The 22,086-nt window shown below is 38.6% G+C and overlaps 1 protein-coding gene and 2 non-coding genes across 5 annotated transcripts in view; 2 read left to right on the top strand and 1 right to left on the bottom strand.

Annotated features, from left to right (window-relative positions):
• The window catches only part of LOC137194591 (contactin-associated protein-like 4), a 134,543-nt gene that overhangs the window by 33,564 nt on the left and 78,893 nt on the right, over positions 1 to 22,086 (bottom strand). For all 3 annotated transcript variants that reach the window (XR_010930987.1, XM_067606640.1, XM_067606639.1), the window contains exons 11-14: positions 7,269 to 7,375; positions 5,114 to 5,233; positions 3,841 to 4,041; positions 293 to 455 (exon numbers count right to left, since the gene is read on the bottom strand). Coding sequence is in view for 2 of the 3 variants with exons in the window: in XM_067606640.1 (XP_067462741.1) it covers positions 293 to 455; positions 3,841 to 4,041; positions 5,114 to 5,233; positions 7,269 to 7,375 (591 nt within the window). In the remaining variant the exon portion in view is untranslated. The remainder of the gene's footprint in view (positions 1 to 292; positions 456 to 3,840; positions 4,042 to 5,113; positions 5,234 to 7,268; positions 7,376 to 22,086) is intronic.
• On the top strand, positions 16,515 to 16,597 carry trnal-caa (transfer RNA leucine (anticodon CAA)). Its single transcript has one exon. It is a non-coding gene; the product is annotated as a tRNA-Leu (tRNA).
• trnal-uaa (transfer RNA leucine (anticodon UAA)) lies at positions 19,320 to 19,402 on the top strand. The gene has a single exon. It is a non-coding gene; the product is annotated as a tRNA-Leu (tRNA).

Below are 22,086 nucleotides of genomic sequence, written 5' to 3'. Positions count from 1 at the left end.
ATACAGCTGTGAGAATCTAATGAATGGTCTGTAAAAACAGTGTCAGCATTACGCAGTCTGACAGTTTGGACTGGGAGATGACAGAAAGATGGAAGAAACAATTACAACAGCTAAAGAGTTTCACAAATGTAAAATCTACTATAAATGCTGTTGTATTTGAGTGAATTTATAAACAAATATCCATCTAGTTTGGCATGTATTTGCCTGTCAACACCAACAAGAGCAAACTAGCACTAATCATTCAACATATAATAATCATAAACTTGTCTATGTATTTATTTAAGTTCAGTACCACTCCAAGCGGTCAGCGTCACAGTTGCAGTAGTGTTGTGGATCCACACAGTCGCCTTGCAGGCCGCAGGCACACTGCTGGCTGCCTGGCTGAGCTCCGCCCCAGTAAGTCTGGAGACGTCCGGAGCCGGGACCACCGAGCCACCAGCTGAACGGAGACCCCTCTGAAACACACACACACACAAATAGCACCCTTACTGTAGTTGAAACTTTTACATATAAATGAACGCCCATTACATTCAAGCACTTGCCAAACAAGTTCACACAATGGTGATTAAGCCTGTCACTGAAAGGTAAATCTCTCTGTATTTCACAGTACATAGAATTTTTAAATGTCATGTCAGGTGAGACATACCAGTGCTGGCTGTTTGGCGTGGCCACTTTCCAAATGTCATTGGATTGAATCATTTTCTAGAGCTTAGCAAAAAAGGTGACCCATATACGGATGAATATGTACCTAAAGATGTTTTGGGCTATGAGGTTTCACGGTTTCATAATTGTGTTATGGAGGAAAAGTTGATCATAGCCATTAAAAGCTTCCCAGTTTCTCAACAACAAGATTTTAGCCTCAGAAACGGTGCTCGGAGGACACACGCATCAATTGTTGGTGTTGGATGATACATTTGAACTTGTCTGATTGAGTGTCTCTGTTTACTTTCAGTTACTGTACTGCAACCTGATTACAGCTTGATGCAATGACTTAAAATAACATCATGTTATAGGGAAACCAAAACAACAAAAAGTGAATTATCTGAATGACGCAGCTTGTTTTTCTTGGTCAAACTTGGAGAAACCGCTATTCACATGTCACTGGAGGCTCTTACACCTGATACAAAAGTTGTACCTCAGAGTCACTCTCTACACTGTAAGCCATGCTGTTGTGTCGTAAGATGAACTCTGTTGTGAGAAAATAGCTGACGCACAGAAATTTCTCTCTGTTTTATGGTGTCTCCATCTCCCAGCCTCCCATGATGAAACAGAGGGATGTTTGCCAGCTCCCACCCTAACACTGAATATATTGTTTTTGGATGGAGGGCGATGATGGTATACTGTGAAAAGTGTATTTCACATTGTGAGAGTGCGTAGGTGGAGAGGTCTCAGAGAAGGTGATTGGAAAGGTCTCTGCTGAGTCAGCACCTCTTTATTTTCCCAGAGAAGAGCCTTTATAATGGAACTTCTATTTCTCTACCCATTTCTTTTCTAACACTTTCACTACTTTCATCCATCACTTTATTAGGCCTCCCCCAAGATAAAAAGTTGCTTCATCTCTCATAGCTTTTGTTTTTACGCTCCCACTGGAACCTCTCTCTTATACATAGTCTTTGTAGTACCACAGGAGAAGAGGGAACTTTGAGGATGTGTTTTCACAATCAATGGATGTCCACTGGATAACTGGCAATCAAAAGTTTTCTTGGCTTAAAACGTTTATTTTGTTGTCAAAGTTCTGTCTATTGACTTTTCAATGATTGACTCACTGTTTCAGAGCTACTATATGCTGCTGAAATGCACATATCTTTTAATAAAACGAAGTGTGTGAGACTGAACAGGTGCTAAAATGCTAACGCTAGCTAGCTAAGTGCTAACATACCTATGTTTAGCAGGTGTTATGTTTACCATGGTTGCCATCTTAGTGAAAAAATAAATAGCCTGGCCTTGGTGTAGCATATTAGCATGCTAACATTTGTACTAACTGTAATTAGCACTAAATAGTGCAGCTGAGGCTGATGGGAATGTCATTAGTTTTGACCTGATGCTGACACATGTGTAAAACTTAAAGGTTTACTAAACATATCAGAATTCACCTTGAGGGAGAAATGAATATCTGCAAAATTTCATGTTAATCCACCTGGTACATGTAGAGATATTTCACTAGATAACTGAAAACTTCAACCTGATGTCAGTACAAGAGGAAAAGCCAGAGGATCACCAAAGTCATAAAGATTCTTCTACTGGGGAGCATGAATGTCTGTACAAAACTTCATGGTAATCTACTCAATTGTTGTTGAGATATTTCGGTCTGGACCAAAGTGTTGGACTGACCAGCCAATTGACTTTATCATTACCATCCACAGAGCCATGTCGTCAGCACGGCTGTTGTTCTTGTATATGAACTTTGAAAGTGTAAGGTGTTGTACTCACTGCTACCAAAACAAATTCAATTTAACTTGGCAATCAAAGTGATTCTCACCACCTCTGAGTCAATACAAGACAACACATGACTAACAAAGAAAACAATGCTCGAACTCAATACTCATTCTAAAAGGATGAGGTAAAAATCCTACACAATCAATTTGTCTGAATCATTTCTAAAAGCCGAGAAAATCCCTGCAACTTGCAATAAGTTTGGAGCAAGGACAGTAATTATTTTGTTCTTTGTGATTGAGAAAGAGAAAAACGTGTGGAGTCTTACTTTAGAGAGTCTGCCTAACTAAGCTTTCATTAACTTTTGCTTAATGAAAAAGTAAAAGTTTACTTTTACTTTTTGACCCCCAGCATTTCCAAGGGGTATTATTGTTTACGCTGCTGTCGTAAAGACAACTGGATCACTTTCCATTTTCCTCAGAGTCTAGCTCTGTGAAAAAATGATCAACACCACTTTGGAAATAATAGAGATGAAAAAAGCAGGGTCACTACAGAGGTAAATTGAAATTGTCACAATTTTATATTGAATTTAGGAACAGGCAAAAGCTATTGTAATGTTGTGCATTTCATAGTAAAAACATAGTTTGAGTAACATTGCTTCGCACAAACAAGTAACTACAGCAGGAGTTGGTGTTGGAGTGGAGGGGGAGTAACGTTAGAAGAAGACAGGAGAAAAGGCGTGAGTTTGTTCATCATTTAGTCTATAATGGAGACATGAAAGCAGATAAAAATTCTTTAGTTTGTGTTGAGGAGAGATCCAAGATCCAGTATTGTCTGGCTGTAGGCCTGGTAGCTTAGCTAACTGAGCTACCGTAGCTTATGGGAAGAAAATCCGATAGAAATCAAAAGACAAGTTTATTCATGTAGTATACTCAATGCAACTAAAATGTGGTGTACGCAGATATAAGTAGTGTGCCATCAGATCTAACTGTGTACTATTCCACATTTAACATGTAGCAATAACACAATAGAAAGAGGTTGGCCACCTAACAAATTATTATATATATATGAGATATAGCTATTGATAGCTACCGGGGAAAACAAAAGCGCTATCTTCCGCCTCTTTTGGTTGCGTAATGGTTGACGCACTTCACACACAAACACATTTGTGCCGTAAATCGAGCTTTCTTTACCTGGTGCCAAACAGAATTGCATAGTGAAAGCAAGCTTATAGGGAACCAATCTAAATGCTGATGGTGTCGTTATTCTACAGCCATTACACTGTGCAATCAACATTTATTTCATAATGTTAGTTAACAGCCATACTAATTTAGCCCCAGGTCCCAGTTCTTCCAGGTGAGCAGCTGTCTATATATAATGTAATGTATATTTAATATAATATAATGTCAATCTAATATAGGAGGATATATGCAGCACACCTTTCTTGGATAAACAAACAGGCCTCACCTGGAGTGTTGAGGAGGCGGGACTTCCTGCAGTGGTAGGACAGTTCCTGTTCGCAGTGCTCTGATTGGCTGATGACGGCCAATAGCTGCTCCTCTTCAGTCGAGTAGTCAAAGTGGACTGAGTGCTGATTTCTACCTGGAGACGGTCTGAGTCTGGTCAGTTCTGTGTTGTTGTGCTGGATCACCATCCATGTGTTCTCCTCTGGTGGGGGATAGATATATAGATAGATAATGATTATTCTTATTGATTACCTGCTTAATTGCTGCTATTGATTATTATATGGCCTCATCTCTCCTATATATTGTGTCATACACTTGCCTTTGTGAGTCATGAACTATTAAAGAAAAGACAAAAAGTTTTTATTTATTTATTACAGGCCCTTGGCTTGGCTTAGCTTAGCTTAGCTTAGCTTAGTTTAGCTTATCTTAGCTTAGCTTAGCATAAAGACTGGACGCAGGGGGAAACAGCTAGCCCAAAAATATACCCACTAACTCCTCTAAAACTTACTAATTACCATGTTGTATCTCGTTTGTTTAAACCATATATAAAATGAAATGTAAAAACTTCAAATTGTGTTTCGTGGTTACCAGCATCCTGCTTAGTGACTTCTTGGAGTCTGTGCTGGTACAGTACGTGTAATTACTGAACTTAAGAGGCATTGGTAGGTGCATTTGTGGGTTAGCCGTTGACCTCCCCTCCCTGGTTCTGCAAATCAAAACACTTGTATATCGCTCAGTAATCCTCCTTCACCTGCTTATTAACTGTTTCATTTGGGCCTTTTCTTATTTATTGTCTGTTCCTCCTATTATCTGTAATAACTGTTGTTATTTTATTTCCCTGTGTAACTGTTAGCAGGGTTATAAATGAACATACTTAACCAGGCTACCTTGTACAAATAAATGAATAGAACATCTTGAACTTGAATGGCAGTTAAACAAACAGGAAGCAGAAAACAGAGGATCAAAAAAAATGAGGATTATCATCACTATTTAGATATATTAAAGTCAACAAATTATATGAAGCAGTGAGACAAAGAAAGACGGAGTGTCATCGTTATTTATATTCATATGATTATACAAATGACATGAAGCATTGAGACTCAGAGGGATGAAGGGAGAAGGAGAGATTGGGGTAGAAGGAGCTTGGGATGGAAGATAAAGTGGATCAGAGCATCATCATTTACAATTATGTAAATGTTAATCATAAAAAACACTGAGTGATGATGGGATGACGAGGGGGAGTGAAAGTGTGTGTGTGTGTGTGTGTGTGTCACCTGTCATGTTGCAGTAGACCAGCTGTGGTTTGATTGGTCCGCTGCCGTCCACATCAATATAAAAATGTCCCGACGTGTTGCCGTTATGTTTGTACGCCTCGCAGGACTGTTCGTACACAGCTGGGAGGAAAATAATGAGATCAGCCTCAACAGTCGAATCAACGTAAATGACATCAACATCGACACATCAGCTCTGACTGTGGAGGATTATGGGTGCTGCTTCATACGTATGTATCACCACTAAATCACAGTCTCAAAACCAGAGTGAGGAAAATAATCTGAGGTTTTATTTCTGCGGCGGCATCCCATAAAGTAAAGATGAATCCAACCGGAGAGGACAGTGATGACTGATGGGAAAACAAAGACTAAATAAAAGAAAGGCCTTTATCAGTCCTGCCTTCTTCCTCTCTCTCTCCATAAGTCTTCCTCCCCTCCTCTCTCTGTCTCACACTCACATACATCAGTGTATCCTCTGCAGTCAAAGAATCAGGCCCTTCAAGTCAAATCCATATCTAAAGGTTCCCACACTCTGCTCACCTGTTTATCTCTCTTGTTCTCCGCAGCTTTAAGACCTTTTAGTAATCACATCAGTGCGGTTAGAAAAAGGTTTTCACAGTAATAAAAATGACACTGAACTGTGTGGGAAACTTTAAAGGATTTGACTCGAGGCAATCAGCACAGAACCAGTAAATCTCAAGCTCACCTCACAGCTGCAGGTTGTTTTATCCTTTCAGTATTTGCCTGTTTAGGCACAACTATGGTCTCGTTAACCTCCATAATATCACTCACCGACAAATATGATACTGTAACTTCCCGCATGAGAAAGAATGATTGAATATAGTTCGAATGGGGGCAGTCTATTAACGGGATGATTCCAGTTTATGACAAAGTTTATGACAGTTTATTTTTGTAGTTTTGGCCATCATTTCTACTTGTTATGTTAGTATGGTAATCACCAATGTAATCTGGGAACACAACAACATTGCTAAAAGAAAGTTAGATGAAGCAAGAAACAGATCAGAGAAACAGAAGTAACCTATTTGCAGTGGTTTAATGTAACGTAGTGCATTTACTCAAGCACCATTCTTAAGTGCACATTTGAGGTACTTGTACTTTACTTGAGTATTGACATTTTATGCTACTTTGTACTTCTGCTCCACTACATTTATTTGCCATTTATAGTTACTAGTTGCTTTTCAGATGAAGATTTTACATAAAATATTTTAATATTCTAACTTTTGTTTAAATTGTCTGCTCTTTTCTTTTCTTTGAAAAAAAATATTATGCATTTTGTGTGAAAGGTGCTATAAAAATAAAGTGTATTATTATTATAGAAAAACACATAATACACTAATAAAATATGATGTAGTGCTATTACTAGTAATCTACCCAAAGTATCTTATATGTTTTTGTTAGTGATAAAAACAAACAATAAAATATACTACAATAACATAACACTCGAAAAGAAGCCAGTCTGCATAATAAGTACTTTTGATACTTAACTAACATTTTGAATTTTCAGGACTTTTACTTCAAATGGAGTATTTTATACCACAGTATTTCTACTTTTACTTATTTATTAAACTAATTTATTTGAAGGTACAATTACAGTAAGTCAGATTTAAACCAGAGAGTTGATCTGTAGACGGTAATGGATGTTTACCACAGACGGTTTGGGTAAAAATCTTGTAGTTTGCCTTTGTTTTTTTAGGGGTTTGTTTGTTTTGTCTGAGTGTGTGACTGCTCATATTTCTCACCTTGTCAGACTTTTTTTTAGCTATGTCGCCACATTCTTAGACCTTAAGAATTAGGTTCTTAAGGTCTAAGAGTTATCATTTCAGAAACGTACCCAGGCGGAAAAAAACACTCTTTGTTATTTGACACTGTAAATGAAAGTATGAGATTGTACCAGAGAGAGAGAGAGAGAGTTTAATGTAATCTAATTTTTCTAGATTTTTTTCTGTTTGAGTTGAAATTCTGTGGGAGGAAATATCTTCCTTCATTACTCAGTTTGACACACTGCCTCTCAGTTGTTCCTCATCTTTTATTTCATCAATCTCATCACAGATCTTCTCTACTTCTCTCTTTCCCTCTTTCCGTTTGTCTATGTCTTGCTGTACATGTGGTGATGTTGTTTGACTGACAGGTGACTTACAGCTGTGGCAGGTTGCTCCGCTGTAGCCGCTGTCAGAGCAGTTACAGTGGAAGATGGTCCAGGACTGACTGCAGCGGCCGCCATGTTCACATCGACTGGGAGAACACCTGAGAGAGAGAGAAAGAAATGGAGAGAAAGAACAAAAATGACCCTATTCTGAAAAAGATTTCCTTCTTTTTATGGCAAATTGAACTTTTGGAAACAAAATTCTCCTGGATTTTCTGCCAAATATCTTTCTACATAAGACCAAAGAGGTAGTCGTCTCCAAACACTCTGTTCATTTGTTAATGTCAAGAGGAGTGAACATTTTAAATTAAACATTTATAGTTTAGCTGAATCACTTGTGTTTTGCTCAAGAGCAGTTTAACAGTATAAACTTGCTGTACACAAATTACTCAGTTAAAGTGAATATCCAATGGATTTAGTATTGGGAGAACTGGATACAGTGGTCTAAATTTGCCCCACGATCTTTACAATTACATGTTTTTCGGGCTTCCATGTTTTCAGGCCCATGCTAACTCTAACTGAGCAGACTTCCTGCTGGCTCCCAGTACACATTAATAATTTACTAGTACTGATACGCTCTCTAATTTTGTAATAGCAACCACAAATCCATAAATTGGATTTTGAAACTCAACTGTAAACTGTGCTGTTTCAAAATATTTCAGTGAGCTGGAAGGAAACTTTGGGATTTAGAGGCACAACCAAATTTAAATGGTTCATAGTAACGCAGGTTTACATGAGTAGTTTAATACCAGAACTACTGTCATGAAGAATATTTGATCACAGTAAAGAGCCTCTCCGAGCCACTTTGTGTAGAAGTGGAAATGTTCTGATGCTGTAAAGAATGAGTTGTTTTCCACCATTTCCACCATGATACTTCCTTTATAAACCCATCATTTTGCATCCAACTGATCACTGCATTACACTAAACACACTGACAGAAATCAGACAATTGTTACAGACTAGGGTTACACCGTCTGATCAGCCTCAGTGCTATCAAGGCTGATAGTAATCTTATTAAGTGGATCTGGTATTGGCTATGATTTGACTGAATACAAATGTTTGCTGTATTAAAGTTCTGTGTGTCCATGATTATTGCATTCATTTAGTCATGGCGGGCTGTCATACTTGGCTTCATGTTATCATAAAATTGATCCCAGTGAGTTCCACACAGTGTGGTTTACAGATTTTAATTTTGGAAAAGGAGAGTATTGGTATTGACTCAGTAATCTGTATTGGCAGATATTCTGAGTTGAGACACTGGAATCAGTATTGAGACAAGAAAAGTTGGATTGGTGCATCACTAATGCATACGATACCTTCTGGAGTAATTTAAAAGATGAATGAAGAGTGTAGGATAGCTTATATATTCTTACTCTAATTCCAACCTAAAGATAACTCTCTTCAGGTTTACACAATGATTTTGATAAGGTAAAATAAAGTTTAGATGTGATGGTACCTTTTAAATTTATGTGACAATGTACTGTATCACACCGTCCACGCAATATAACCTATAATACAGTTTATTTGTCAATCTTGATCATTCACAGAACATACTGTAGTAGAAAGAAGCCATAAAAAAAAGCTGAAAACCTAGATATGCCTTAATGTGGTTTACAATCAGATTATTCAAGTGCACAAAAAAGCACTGAGTATCACATGATCACACCTTTGACTTTGGGGTTACAGAATATTTGAAAGCACCAAGCAATCTTACAGCAATCGTACTTATAAATATCCTGATAATTTGGGGGAAACATGCTTTTAAACTCCCACCCACCTTTCAAAGAGAGAAAGTCATTTCATCAAACAAAATGGTCCATTTCTTAAATGTAGATTTCCATTTCATGGAGGGAAAAACCTTTTAGTCAAAGCTCCTCAAGGTTATTTATTTATTCAAATCTACTGTTATATATAAAGAGGCAGCGGCAGCTGGCCAATAGAGGGCACTAGGGCACCACCCTTAACAATAATTACCTATTTTAAGTATGTGTAAGTTTAAAATGCACAATAACGTGCAATATATAACATATGGATCATTATGTTTTGGGGAAAATTTGCCTCCTGTTCATCCCCTCTCTCTCAATATCTCTTCAGGGGCAACAGGAACATCACCCAGTCAGTGCAGCAGCGCAGCCAACTGCTGACACAAGATATTCACATAGAAACGTAAATTTAGGCCTTCGTCCAGTCGCTACACCACTGGATGAAGGCCACAGGATTGGGGTGAGGAAACACAACGAAGAACAGGCACACAAAGATAATTGACCGTGTTAATTTCTGCGGGGCCTTTGAGCTGGCCTTGTATGGCCACAATGAGTCTGAATCCTAAGAGAACCCTTGTGTTTTCAGAGGTTTAGTAGATCCAGTTGCCTCGCTGGAAAGTGTATTGGAGGAGCACCTTAAGACAGCTACCATTTTCAAAGGCACCTCAAAGACGAACGTTTGGACTGCATGCTGTCAGTTCTTGAAGATTACATTCTGGAGGAAGTAAAAACTGACAATTATCTCACTATTCAAGCAGATGAGACAGCTGACAGCACTATCCTCCCTGAGGGACAACAGAGCAGACTAATCACTCCGGTCTATGACGGGGCTGCTGTGATGAGGGCAGCCACAGGTGGAGTGCAAGGTAAAGGATGTCTACGGTAGTGCACACTGCGTCCACTGCTATGCGCATCAGTTGAACCTCATCACGCAGCGGGCAACATCATACATCCCCAGGATCAGTACTGTTTTTTCAGACCTCGATCGATTTTCTATGTTCTTCTCCTGGTTATTCAAGCGAACCACCACGCTTGATCAAGTGGTGGCACACAGACTTCCCGGAACTTCGACAACAAGGTGGAACTTCCACAGTCATGCTGTTAACACTGTGTTTGAGCGCATGGATGACCTCCTACAGTATTTCCACACCATCAGATTGTGGTAACTTTGATCCTCCGACTGTCAGAGAGGCCGGGGGCTTTGTGAGAATACTGGAAGATGAGGATTTCTGCTTTTTCTTTAACAAGATCATGCCACACGTGGACACATTGTTTAACCAGCTGCAGAAGAGGAACATCGACTCTGTCTACATCAAAGGAAGAAAGAGGTTCACCGACAGCATGCAAACAATCAGGTAAATAATTATTTACCTTTGGCTGGGAAAACATAAAAAAACATAAATGTGCTTCATCTTGGCTGAACACACCAGAGCAACTCATAAATACTTGTTTCAACATTTTAAAGACAGTGAAGAGGAAATGCAGTTAGGATGATAATGTAGTTACAGTAGTTTATTAAACACAGTGCACAATCACAGACTCATTTTATGTTTCCATTAGGTTAGTTTCTGAAAGAATAATTGTGGATGGTAACTCATGTTTTGGACTCGTGTCACTAGCGGTTAGCTACAGAGGTAAGCTGTAACATAGTTTTGTTTACAAGACACTCAATTAGATGTTTAGGTGTTTATTTATTTTATTATTTATTAATGTGTAAAGATGTATAAAAGTGCCCTCTGCTATGTTTCACTGTCTGCCTTCTTCAATTCCTATGTAATAATAAAAGAGTTATATATAATTTTTTTGTTTTGCCATGTGATAGGTTACATTCACCACACAGCTACTGAGGAAGGCAGAAACTGAAGTGATTAGATGTGGTTATTTCACATTCCTGATATTAAACAGTAAGCTATCCTTGCTTGTCACAAAATAACATGCTCATCTTGTGAGAGGATACTGATGTCATTGTTTAGACTTAGTTCCCTTTCACCAAGCTCCTCATCAGTGCAACTGTGGTGCAAGGAGACATGTTCCAGGAATAAGTTGTGGATTCAGCGCTGGAGACCACAGTGGAGGCCCACCCCATGATGAACAAGGCCAAGCTCAAAACAGAAGTGTCCTGATCTATGAGAAAGATGAGTTCAAGGCTTGCAGTGGTGCACTGACTCTGTTCCAGTTTTTCATGGAAAACAACCTTCACTGCATCTTCACTAAGTCTTCTCAAGATTCTCCTCACCACACCCATGACGACAGCAGGATCAGAGAGGTCCTTCTCTACTTTAAAGAGGATCAAGACCTTCCAGAGGAACACCATGACACAGGATCACCTGAATGCTCTGGCTATGCTCTCCATGGAGATAAAACTTATCAACATTCCTGACTTTAATAACAGGGTTATTGCGAGTTTTGCCACTCAGAAGGACAGAGGGGAAAAATTCCTGTACTAGATGTCAGACACACAAACACACACATGCAAGTTCCCCTGAGCCTATTTTTCTTTGTATATAGTTGACCTTAGCGTAAGACATCGTCCAGCAATATATGGCTGTCTGTGCTCTAGAATATATTATAGTATTTTGTCTTAATATTGTGTTTTCTAATATTACTGTACATGTTTCTGAAATGTGCACCAAGCAAACACAAACCAGACCCTGTAATCTAACGATGCGTAATGTACCTGCTATCTGAGCACATCAGAGCTGCAATTAATGATAATTTTCATTAAATATTAATCTGCTGATTATTTTCTTGATTTTTTAATCTATAGAATGTTTTTAAAAATGTGAAAAAAGCTCCTTGTAATTTACTAGAGCAGTGTTTCCCCTATAATAGCACATGGAGAACCCCTGCCAGGCCAAAGAAATTTTTTATAAATGCCAAAAATAACACCAAACATCCATTCATTCGGAAAGCTTTTGGGAGCCTCTGAGCAGCGCTGTTTTGAAACGCGAGTCAACGTCTGTGTCGTTACCTGGGAAACTTCAGGCAGCGTAAGTCATTTTAAGGAACAGGGCAGTGCGTAAGCGAGTGAGTGGTTAAGCGAGAGAGCGAGCGTCAGAAAAGTGACGGTGAATGCCAGCGGAGCAGAGGAAAAGGTTAGCAGTAAGTCGTCAATCTGACAGTAAATGTACTGTACAGACTAAAGTGTGTCAGTTAATAAATGCTGCAGCTTGTCAAGACCATGAAAAATCACGCTAAACAGAGAAATAGAGAACACAAATGAGACAATAGAGAACGGAGAAATGTGTGGCTGCTAATCCCCCTGATGCGCTATTACTGACTATTTCACAGATCACTGGTATCTTGTTTGTATTAAATTGTATTGGGATGGTTACTGAAACCGACTGAATATGGCACAGCCCCACCTAGAACATTTTTCACCAGCTGCCACTGGTAGGAGGGTCAGGTGTAACACAAGGACTTCAAATAGAACATCTTTCGTTTCAATATTGGTTTTTGCATTCAGGTAAAGTTGTGGGAGGTTATTGGTTGGAAAAAATTTTTAAAAAAAATACTTCCTTATGTTGACTGGAAAGATGACTTCTGGAGACATTCATTTGAAACACCTTTCACCCTTCCTCAGAAAGATCAAAAGGATAATTTCATTACCTCACAGACTGCTTTCTTTGCATTTTCTTTCATGTTATATAAATGGAAAAGTTTTGAGAGAATCCTTTCACTTCTCTCCAGCAGCAGATCTTCTCTGATTGAACTGAGCTTCTCTTCTAAAGTGCTGCCAGTCTGTTTGAAGAAGCTCTTTAAATGAATCCAGCTCCCAGGGGGGCTTCACTGAAGCGCTCTGTGTTATTTATAGATAAATATCATACCGCTGTAACCATCATGACATCAGTCCTGTGTAGGAGGGAGGTGAGGGATGGGGGGATCTGGAGGAGGGAGGCGGTGAAAATATAGTAAATTGTGACATATGATGAGACGTGAAAAGACAAAGAAAGAAAGAAACAAAAAAAACTAATGCATAGTAATGATATATATGTATATACTAAATATGGCAAAGGCTCAAAAACTACCAAGGGAGTTCAGAAAATGCATATTAAAAAAAAAAGTGCATTTACAAGTATTAATTTTTCTGTTGCAACTCTAATCCCAGTGGGCCACTGAAGTTAATTAATAACAGCCAGTATTTGTTTTTTTTTCCAATGAAAACATAGTGGTTTATTATTAGAAAGAAAACACAGTAGAGAATAGTAGATAATGTTGGCACCATTGCTGTCAGCAGTAAAAGATAAAGACAGTTGCATATAAACCATACTGTTCGATAAAATTGGACACTAAAACATCCAAAAATCTGATTATGCAAGTGTTCTCCTCAAAGGGAATAATAAGTTAACTGTGAAAAACTCTGGGTCTGGACTGATATTCATATTCATGTGTTCCTAAATGGTTTGAACATCAGAGAAGGAAAATTATGGCAAAGGGCGCAGACACGTTCTTGATGCTGAGGTACCAAAATCCTTTTTACTATACAAGCAACTTGTGAGTCCTGATTCACTGCAAACTCAACAGTTCATCTTTGTTCATTAAAATTTGTTGGCATATGACATACATGACATATAAATTGGTTTAGCGGTTTTTACAACCAATGCACATTTTTGTCACATTTGATTTGGTCTCTGTAAAGATGACTTATGTTGCTTTGAAAATGTAAATACTGTGCTTTATCAAGGTGCTGATTGACATTTAATATGGCCCAATTTTGTAGCAGTGTTTACAGTCACGATTAAATTACACCAAGTCCATAATGTGGTCACATTATTTTATCAAATCTTTGGATAAAGGAAAAGTGTAAATGTTAGGGTTCCCTTTAAATTCATGTACAAATACTGTACAATTTCTCCAGGTTCCATTAGTTAATTAGGTCAATTAGTTCTTTTTAATCCACAGAAGACAATGTGGTTGAAAGAAGCTCAAAAAAGCTGAAAACCTAAATATTCTTAGTTACAACAACACTAACTTTTGGAAGACATGTTGCTGTTGTCATTTTCAATCCTGTGAGCCCCATAAATGAAATTCCATTCGATTGTATTTGGGTTGTGGCAGAAATCTCAGAGACAGACAAAACATCAGCAAATAAAACTAAGACTATCTGTATCCATGGCTAGGCACCAGTAGAGGTCAAAGCTCACCTTGAATCCATGACCCTAAAACCTACAAATCAAGCTTGAAATCTTGGTGTAGTTATGGACATAAAGACAATTACAAAATCAGCCTACTACCACCTTAAAAACATAGCAAAAACTGAAGGATTTTCTATCTAAACAAGATACAGAAAAACTGGTTCATGTGTTTATTTTCAGTAAGACAGACTATTGTAATGGTGTCTTCACAGGTCTTAGCAAAAAATCAATCAGACAGCTGCAGCTCATTCAGAATGCTGCTGCCAGAGTCCTCACTATCACCATGAAAATGGAGCACATTACACCAGTCTCTTCAATCACTGCACTGGCTTCCTGCGTGTCAAAGGATAGATTTTAAAATCCTATTACTGGTCTATAAAGCCCTAAATGGTCTCGGGTCCCAAATACATTTTTGTTATTCTTGTATGTTATGACGTACCCGGACCCCTCAGGTCATCTGGGACGAGTTTACTTCGGTGTTCCCGGGATCAAAACCAAGCAAGGTGAAGCAGCTTTTAGTTTTTATGCTCCCCACCTGTGGAACAAACTTCCTGAATACCTGAGGTCTATTAAAACTGTCATCTTCTTTAAATCAGGGCTTTTAAATCATTATTGTTTTATTTTCAATGTATTTCTATGCCCTTGTAAAGCACTTTGAATTGCCTTGAGTCTGAATGGTTCTATATAAATAAAATTGTCTTGCCTTACCTAGAGGTAAAATGACGCTGATGATGTCACATGTTTAATGTACAGTATTTATATTGCACCTTTCTAGTCTTCCAACAACTCAAAGCACTTTACACTACTGTACACGCTGACATTCACACATTCACACACATTCACACACTGATGGCAGAGGCTGCTATGCAAGGTGCCAACCTGCTCATCAGGAGTTCTAATGCTCAATGACACACACCGACGGCGCAGCCTTTGGGAGCCTTCGACATGCGCACTGGAGGATTCTGGGTTCAAACCGCCAATCTTCTGATTAGTTGACAACCCTGTACCTCCTGAACTGCAGCTACACATTAAGACTTCATTCTGCTAAACTAAGACAAAGACAGACAGTGAAGGACGGGAACATGAGATGATTCGTAACAGTATTTTTATCAACACTGGTTGTTTTCCATCTGTTCCAGGACCGGCTGGCACCTCCAGGAGGTTTCTCACACACACACACACACTTTTACATTGTTGGTATTTGCAAGGCTTGGCTTTATGTGTATGTTATACTGTTCCCTTTTTTTTTTTTTTAATCTGTCTTTATATTCATAAAAGCATGTTTTGGCTCAGTGTGTGTACTTATATAAATGCATTTGACAGTGTTTGAGTGTGTTTACCCAAACCAAGGCAGGGATATTAAAGAGAAAACACATGACTGTACAGAATCTGCAACTTCCCCTTTATTTAGATAAAAGCCCTGACTCAGCAACCTGTCAGCTTGCTACAGTGTGATTTTTTACCTCCATTTATCTCTTTACTGCTTTAATCTAAGAGTAAGCAGGAGCCTCGAGATAAAGCACTTAGCTTCCACTTTAAATTCACATTACCACACTAACCTCGTAGTGCTTGGCCTGCTTTTTATGTTACTGTTTAGTGTTTGTGTGGGTGAGAGAGTTATGGGCAGGATTTCAGGACTGTGAGTGTTCATATAATCAATCTCACTGTGTCTATAGTGACATCTGATCTCTGTCACATATGAATCTGACTGTTGATGAGCTTTGAAGTAAGTTCAGTCTGTCTGTTTAGTCTGAATGAATATTCTATTGCACTGTAAAGAGCAATGAAACACATTTAAGCCTGAAACCAATTCTATTTAAGCACATAAACATAAACAAGGATCAACTTATTGGTTGCAAACATGTTCTTATTTAGCCTGTAGGTTTACATTTCTGTAGTTAGCTTTTTGGCCACTTGGGGGCAGCGGAAAATTGATATGTTGAACTTGTTAGCAAACTGTTGCTTATTTACATGTCCAGCAGTTACGGAGCAACATTATCATTCATTTGGAGTCATGTTTCTGTCCAATATTAACTCTCTTTTAGTTTTGTGTTTTCTCTCTACCAACTCCTGAGGGAAATATCGCACTCTTTAGCTGCTAAATGCTCCACTATGTTCACCAGCTCGTCACTAACTGTGTCTGTTTGCTGTTTGGTGCTGGGCAGGTAGTGTACAATGGATCTTTAGGACTTTTTCTATGAAAAACAGCTGCCGGCTGCAGCCAAATTCAATGCAACAATTAAATATGAAAGACGAGAAGCGCTGTTGACTTCAACTGAAACTGTCACATTTTGGGTCATTAGTCACTTTCATTAAGTGTCAATGAGAAAACTTATCACATCACCAGGATGGCCGAGTGGTTAAGGCGTTGCACTCAAGATGCAATGGATATAGATCCTCGTGGGTTCAAATCCCACTCCTGGTATTACTCCACCATGTAGGAAAGGAAACACAGACATCTAGAATGTACTGCGGGAAAACCAAATTGTCCCTGAAGCTACAACAAGTAGTGTTCATGCTTTACATAAGCACACATACAAAGCATGTTATAATCTACTTAACTCTCATGTCAATGTAGAGGTCACTACCAGCAAGAGACACCTTGTCATACTGGGCGGCAAATGCCTGAACAGAGGTGCAATAGCACAATTCACTGCAAGACTTAAAACTGCAATTTATATAAAGACGTTAAATGTATGAGTATTTTCAAATGCAGCAACTCGTGAAATCAACTTTGTGCACCTTGATTCATCAGTGTTCATGTGAGTGCACAGTGTATATTTGAAGCTTTACACATCCTTATAGACAATCACATTTTGGGTCATTAGTTGAGACGTATGAGAATTATCAAAGACTAAATGAGTAATCAACACTTTCCTTTGTGCTTCAAGCATCAAAGGCATCGATCAGTTCAGTGTATTTTGTGTCAGTGGGATAACTGTCACTGGGTGTCACCAGGATGGCCGAGCGCTTCGGGCACTCAAAATGCAATGGACACAGGTCTTTCTGTCTATACGTTAAGGAAAGAATTATTATTACATTACATTTCCCCATACTTTCCATCAGCTAAGATTACAAAGGTGTACGGTATCGTGGTCAAATATTGAGATGGCTGAGTGGAGGGTGTTGGACTTAAGATCCAATGGGCAGAGGGCTATGTGGGTTAAATCCTGACTCCTGGTATGATAAATATGAATAAAAAGTGTTAATGTACGCTTTCTCTCTTCCAAGCCCTTGATGTCTTTAGAACTGATGCTTGCTTTGACAGACTGTGGCTTGGGTTATGCTAGCAGTGCTTTCATCCCAAAGACAGGATGAAAGCACTGCTGTCACAGAAAAGGGCAAGACACGATATCGTTGAAATATGGGGTTAATGGCACACATTTCCAGACTGTTTCTCCTGGAAGGTATTCATAGTCTTGCACTTGGTTGTACTTGTGAAAGGTTACAGAAATAGTTGTGTAATGAATGAAAAAACAGAGCTTGAAAGAGAAATTTAAACCTTGCTGACTTTCTAATCTCCATACATCTGGGGCATCATTTATAAAACAGCATGTGCCAAAAAATAATCAGATTTATAAAACTGCGCACATGCACGAATGCATGCATTTTTCCTTTCATAAATCATAATCAACTCAAAAATGTGCACTCAAAGACAAACCTCATATCCCACCCCATACGCGCCCACAATTAACTTTAAATGGTCGATGCAAAAGCCCTCATGAATATTGATGTACATGTTGTACAGTCCTGTGGTGAAAGGCAGCAGTAAATGAGGAAAGTTTAAGAGGCTGACGGCTGCAGCAGCTGTTCATGCAATCGGTGAAACAAACGAAACAATTCCCAAAATTAAACAAAGTGGTCAGACATGGAGGTAGATGCCAAGAAGCGCATTGCTGCAAACTGTCAGAGTATGAACTAGTGGAGGCACCGCTTGGTATTTGTTAAGCATCTACTGTATATAGACACATACATGACTGATAAGACTACACACTCAATATCTAAAATACAATAAACACTGTATTCATTTATATTTACTCCAAAATCCAATATACCCATGTTTCTTTAATGTGATCACTGCAGCGATTTTACACACAAAAACTATATGAAAAGTAAAATTGTACTTGGTGATATATGCATAGTATTAGAAGATATTTTTAAAAATCTATTAGTGCTCTGTTCTGCAATTCTTTAAAGTTGTTTGATGTCATCTTGGCTTTGGATTTGGACTTGGAAAGGCAAGCCAGACTCTCCAGAATCATGTCACCTGCCACTTCCTGGCATCATCCTGGCCTTTCAGCAGCACTGTGCTGCTCCACAACTGACAAGTGTGAGTAGCATACAGCCCAGCCCTCTCCTCTGCGCTCTGGGGGTTGGGAACATGATGGTGAGACAGCACGTTGCACTCAATAATTCATTGATAGTTCAATAATAAATCACAGATGTAATTGCTTAAGATTTGAGTTGGTTTATATCTTTTAAAATTGAAAGGTGCTCATGGAATAATTATGGCTCACTACAAGCACAAGCACAAGTAACACTGCTGGCTTGTTTATGATAAAGTTGATCTATAATTAACATTTGATATTATGTGAAATTAAATGTGTGAGAGGAATCATTATATAGTCTGGCTTCAATTCACCACCTCACCATCTGCATTGCCAATTTCCCCTGTCTCCAAAATGTTCGTACGCCTGGGTGAGAGTTTCTGCACAGGTGCACACATTCTCCTGTCAAGTTTGTTTTTATAAATTCCAACTTTTTTAACCTCAGGATGTTTGCATTGACAAATTGGCCTTGTCTGGTCACATTTTTTTTCTGATCTTTGACCTAGTGATTAGTAGACACATTTTTATTCGTATCAAATCAACATGCTGTTTACAATCCTCTTAAAATGACAGCATCTCAATGCTCTTGATTAGCTTGCTGGAAAGATACGAGTAGGGCATTTTATCTTCACATTGAATGTCACTGATGTAACCAAGATGGCTAAGTTGCACTCAAGATCCAATGGACACAAGTCTGTTGTTTCAAATGACACTCCTGGCATTTAATTTCTTTTGTAAGATTTATATTTCCCAAACATGTTTGCCAAAGTCTTTCAATCACCATGTATTGAATAAGTATCATGTACTAAAGTGAATTGAACCAGGATGGCCGAGTGGTTAAGGCGTTGGACTTAAGATCCAATGGGCAAATGCCCACGTGGGTTCAAGCCCCACTCCTGGTATCTATATATTCTTTGACAGTGAGACTGCCATCTCAGAGAGGAAAAGAATGGTCACTGCTCCTTTGACCACAAACATGCAGACTGTAGTGTTCACAGCTTTCCCATGAATGAAGCCAGAAAAACCCATAGTTTATGATTCAACTATACAACTGACAAAGCCCAGCTCGCTTACTGCAAACAGGATCTTTGTATTTAATGTTTATTTTTACATCCATGTGGAGGTCGACACCAACAAGTCCACAAGGGAGCAAAACAAATCCATTGAGACAACTTCAAGTAAAACGATCAGCTGAAATTCAAAATGCAAAACCAACCAACAATTGCATAACGTCACACTACTTCCACCACAAGATGTCTCTGATCAGGAAAACATACATTTAGGTTGTGTTTGAAGAAATGACTTATGCTGTCATTGTTGGTGGAGACAGTCAGAAGCAGTCATGTCATCAGGATGAGCAGTTCACTCAATACTACTACTCTTACATCTGGTATTAACCATTTGTTTTGAAAAGATCACTGCACACTCATGACAAAGCTGAGCCACAAAAAAGGGCCTTTTCTTGGACAGTAAGTCTACCATGTAAGTTGGGAAAACATGGTAATTAGATCACAAATATCATTATATCTAGTGTGTTGTTTGTTTTCACAATGGCATTAGTGTGTGCGTTGAACTGGTGCAATCAACACAGTGGATTACATGAAATCCAATTTTCAGATAAGACACAGTGGTGTCTTATCTGAACATTATGAATATTTGAGGTGGTGGGCAAAGACACTTCTTGTTTATGTTATGAAAGAATGAAATAATCAGTCGTCAAGTAGTTTGCTAGCGTGAATAAATCATTTGAAAAAGTTCACAATGCACAACTCACCATTTCATCAGTGCTGATGGTTGAGACGGCATCCCTCCTCAACTTCAGCCCTCTCTGATACCCCATTTCCACTGCCATTGCATTGGTGAAACAATCTTTAGTAAAATGTGCGTTGCAGATGAAAATGTGACACTTTGACTGTCATCTGTCCTCCAGCCTAACGAAGTCCAACCACTGATTACACTACAGCCCAACACTTGTTTGCGGGTGGGATTTCGTGTAATCCACTGTGTTGATTGCACCAGTTCACAAATGCCATTGTGAAAACAAACAACACACTAGACTAAAGTGGAGGAAACTAAAAATTAAAATGAAGACTTCAGTTAGCTAATGCAATAAGTTAGGCTGGCTAACTACACCTAACTAAGGTAGCTAAGTAACTAGAAAGACAAACTGACAGACAGAGAGATATAACTAAGGCTATAATGCTACAATTATGGTAAAATACAAGAGAAGTTGACTAGCTAGCTCACAACGATCTTCATAAGTTTGCTGAGGACGATGAATGACTGCAGCTTCTGCTATAGTCATACATCATCGAACCATTTTAGCAACAGCTTAAATCTTTGAACTTTGAGCGCAAAATTAAGTTATTTATTTGGCAAACAGTGTGGCTAATCAACATTGTCAGGAAATGACAATGTTGATTAGCCACACTGTTTGAGGAAAAAACAATTAGAAAACAATGAGAAAAATATGAAATATCTTAAAAATGTCAAAATACACTGGAGGGGGGCTTTAACCACACTGCATCTTGTACAACCGCTAACCAACCCGACCTCCTCTCTCTGGCCTCGGGGCGTATATAAATGTAGTGCTTAATTAATTTGAAAAAACGTTGCCTGTGAACATAAGTCAGGCAGTGATTACGTATGCCAATGCAACGTAATTGGAAACACAATTCAATAGCATATATATATATATATATATATATATATATATATATATAATTATATATATATAATTTCTAGGAGACAGGATTGCATGAGTCCACATTTACATGAAAGCAGCTTGGCTGATTTACTGAAGCTGATAAGTCCTGACAGTAGGACTCTCTATCACATTTTTGACTGTAAATTGTGCCATATGGAATGTATTATATGATTAATGAACTGGTTGTGTCCATTGGATGAGCCACCCCTCCAGGCACGCCTATAGGGGAAACTTATACAAAATTCCCCTCATCGCCCACTTCTACAGGAAATGAATGGACTTCTGAACATGGGTTTTGAACTGAAGTACATTAAATCTGAAATAAACTAAATCTGTTGATTCTGCTCCTGTTCTGCCACAAGACTGATGGGTCAAGTCTATTAGACGCATGACTGCCTCTATGTCGCACTCATTGCATGGGGTTACACTGCTATTAAGTCTGCACACAGACACACAAACAGATGTAATAACCTGCTCTAAAGTCAGACCTGGAAAAGAAACTGTGTCTGTAACTCAATTTTCCTTTAAATCCTATATTCCATGGACCCAAAATCTAATCAACAAAGTTACAGAGAGGGAAAGTACAATGGGTGCTATGTTTGTTCTCTTGCTTTGTTCCAGTGAGCAGTCAGATCTGTGCTGAAACTGTATTCTAATGAATAATAATCTGATGAATGTAGGAACAGGAAGATATTCAATTAAATCCATTGAAGCAGATTCGCCTTCTCCGGTAAGAATGTGTGACTGGTGTGTGTGTGTGTGTGTGTGTGTGTAGCTATGTTCATACTGTATGTATATGTAGATATGTATATGTGCGTGTATCTGTCAGTTTTTGCCCAGAGGACAGTTAATATTTGTTATAATTGTTCTTTTAATTGT

Source organism: Thunnus thynnus, chromosome 12, assembly GCF_963924715.1.
Source record: "Thunnus thynnus chromosome 12, fThuThy2.1, whole genome shotgun sequence".
Lineage (NCBI taxonomy): Eukaryota > Metazoa > Chordata > Actinopteri > Scombriformes > Scombridae > Thunnus > Thunnus thynnus.
This window is presented reverse-complemented; position numbering and strand designations above follow the sequence as displayed.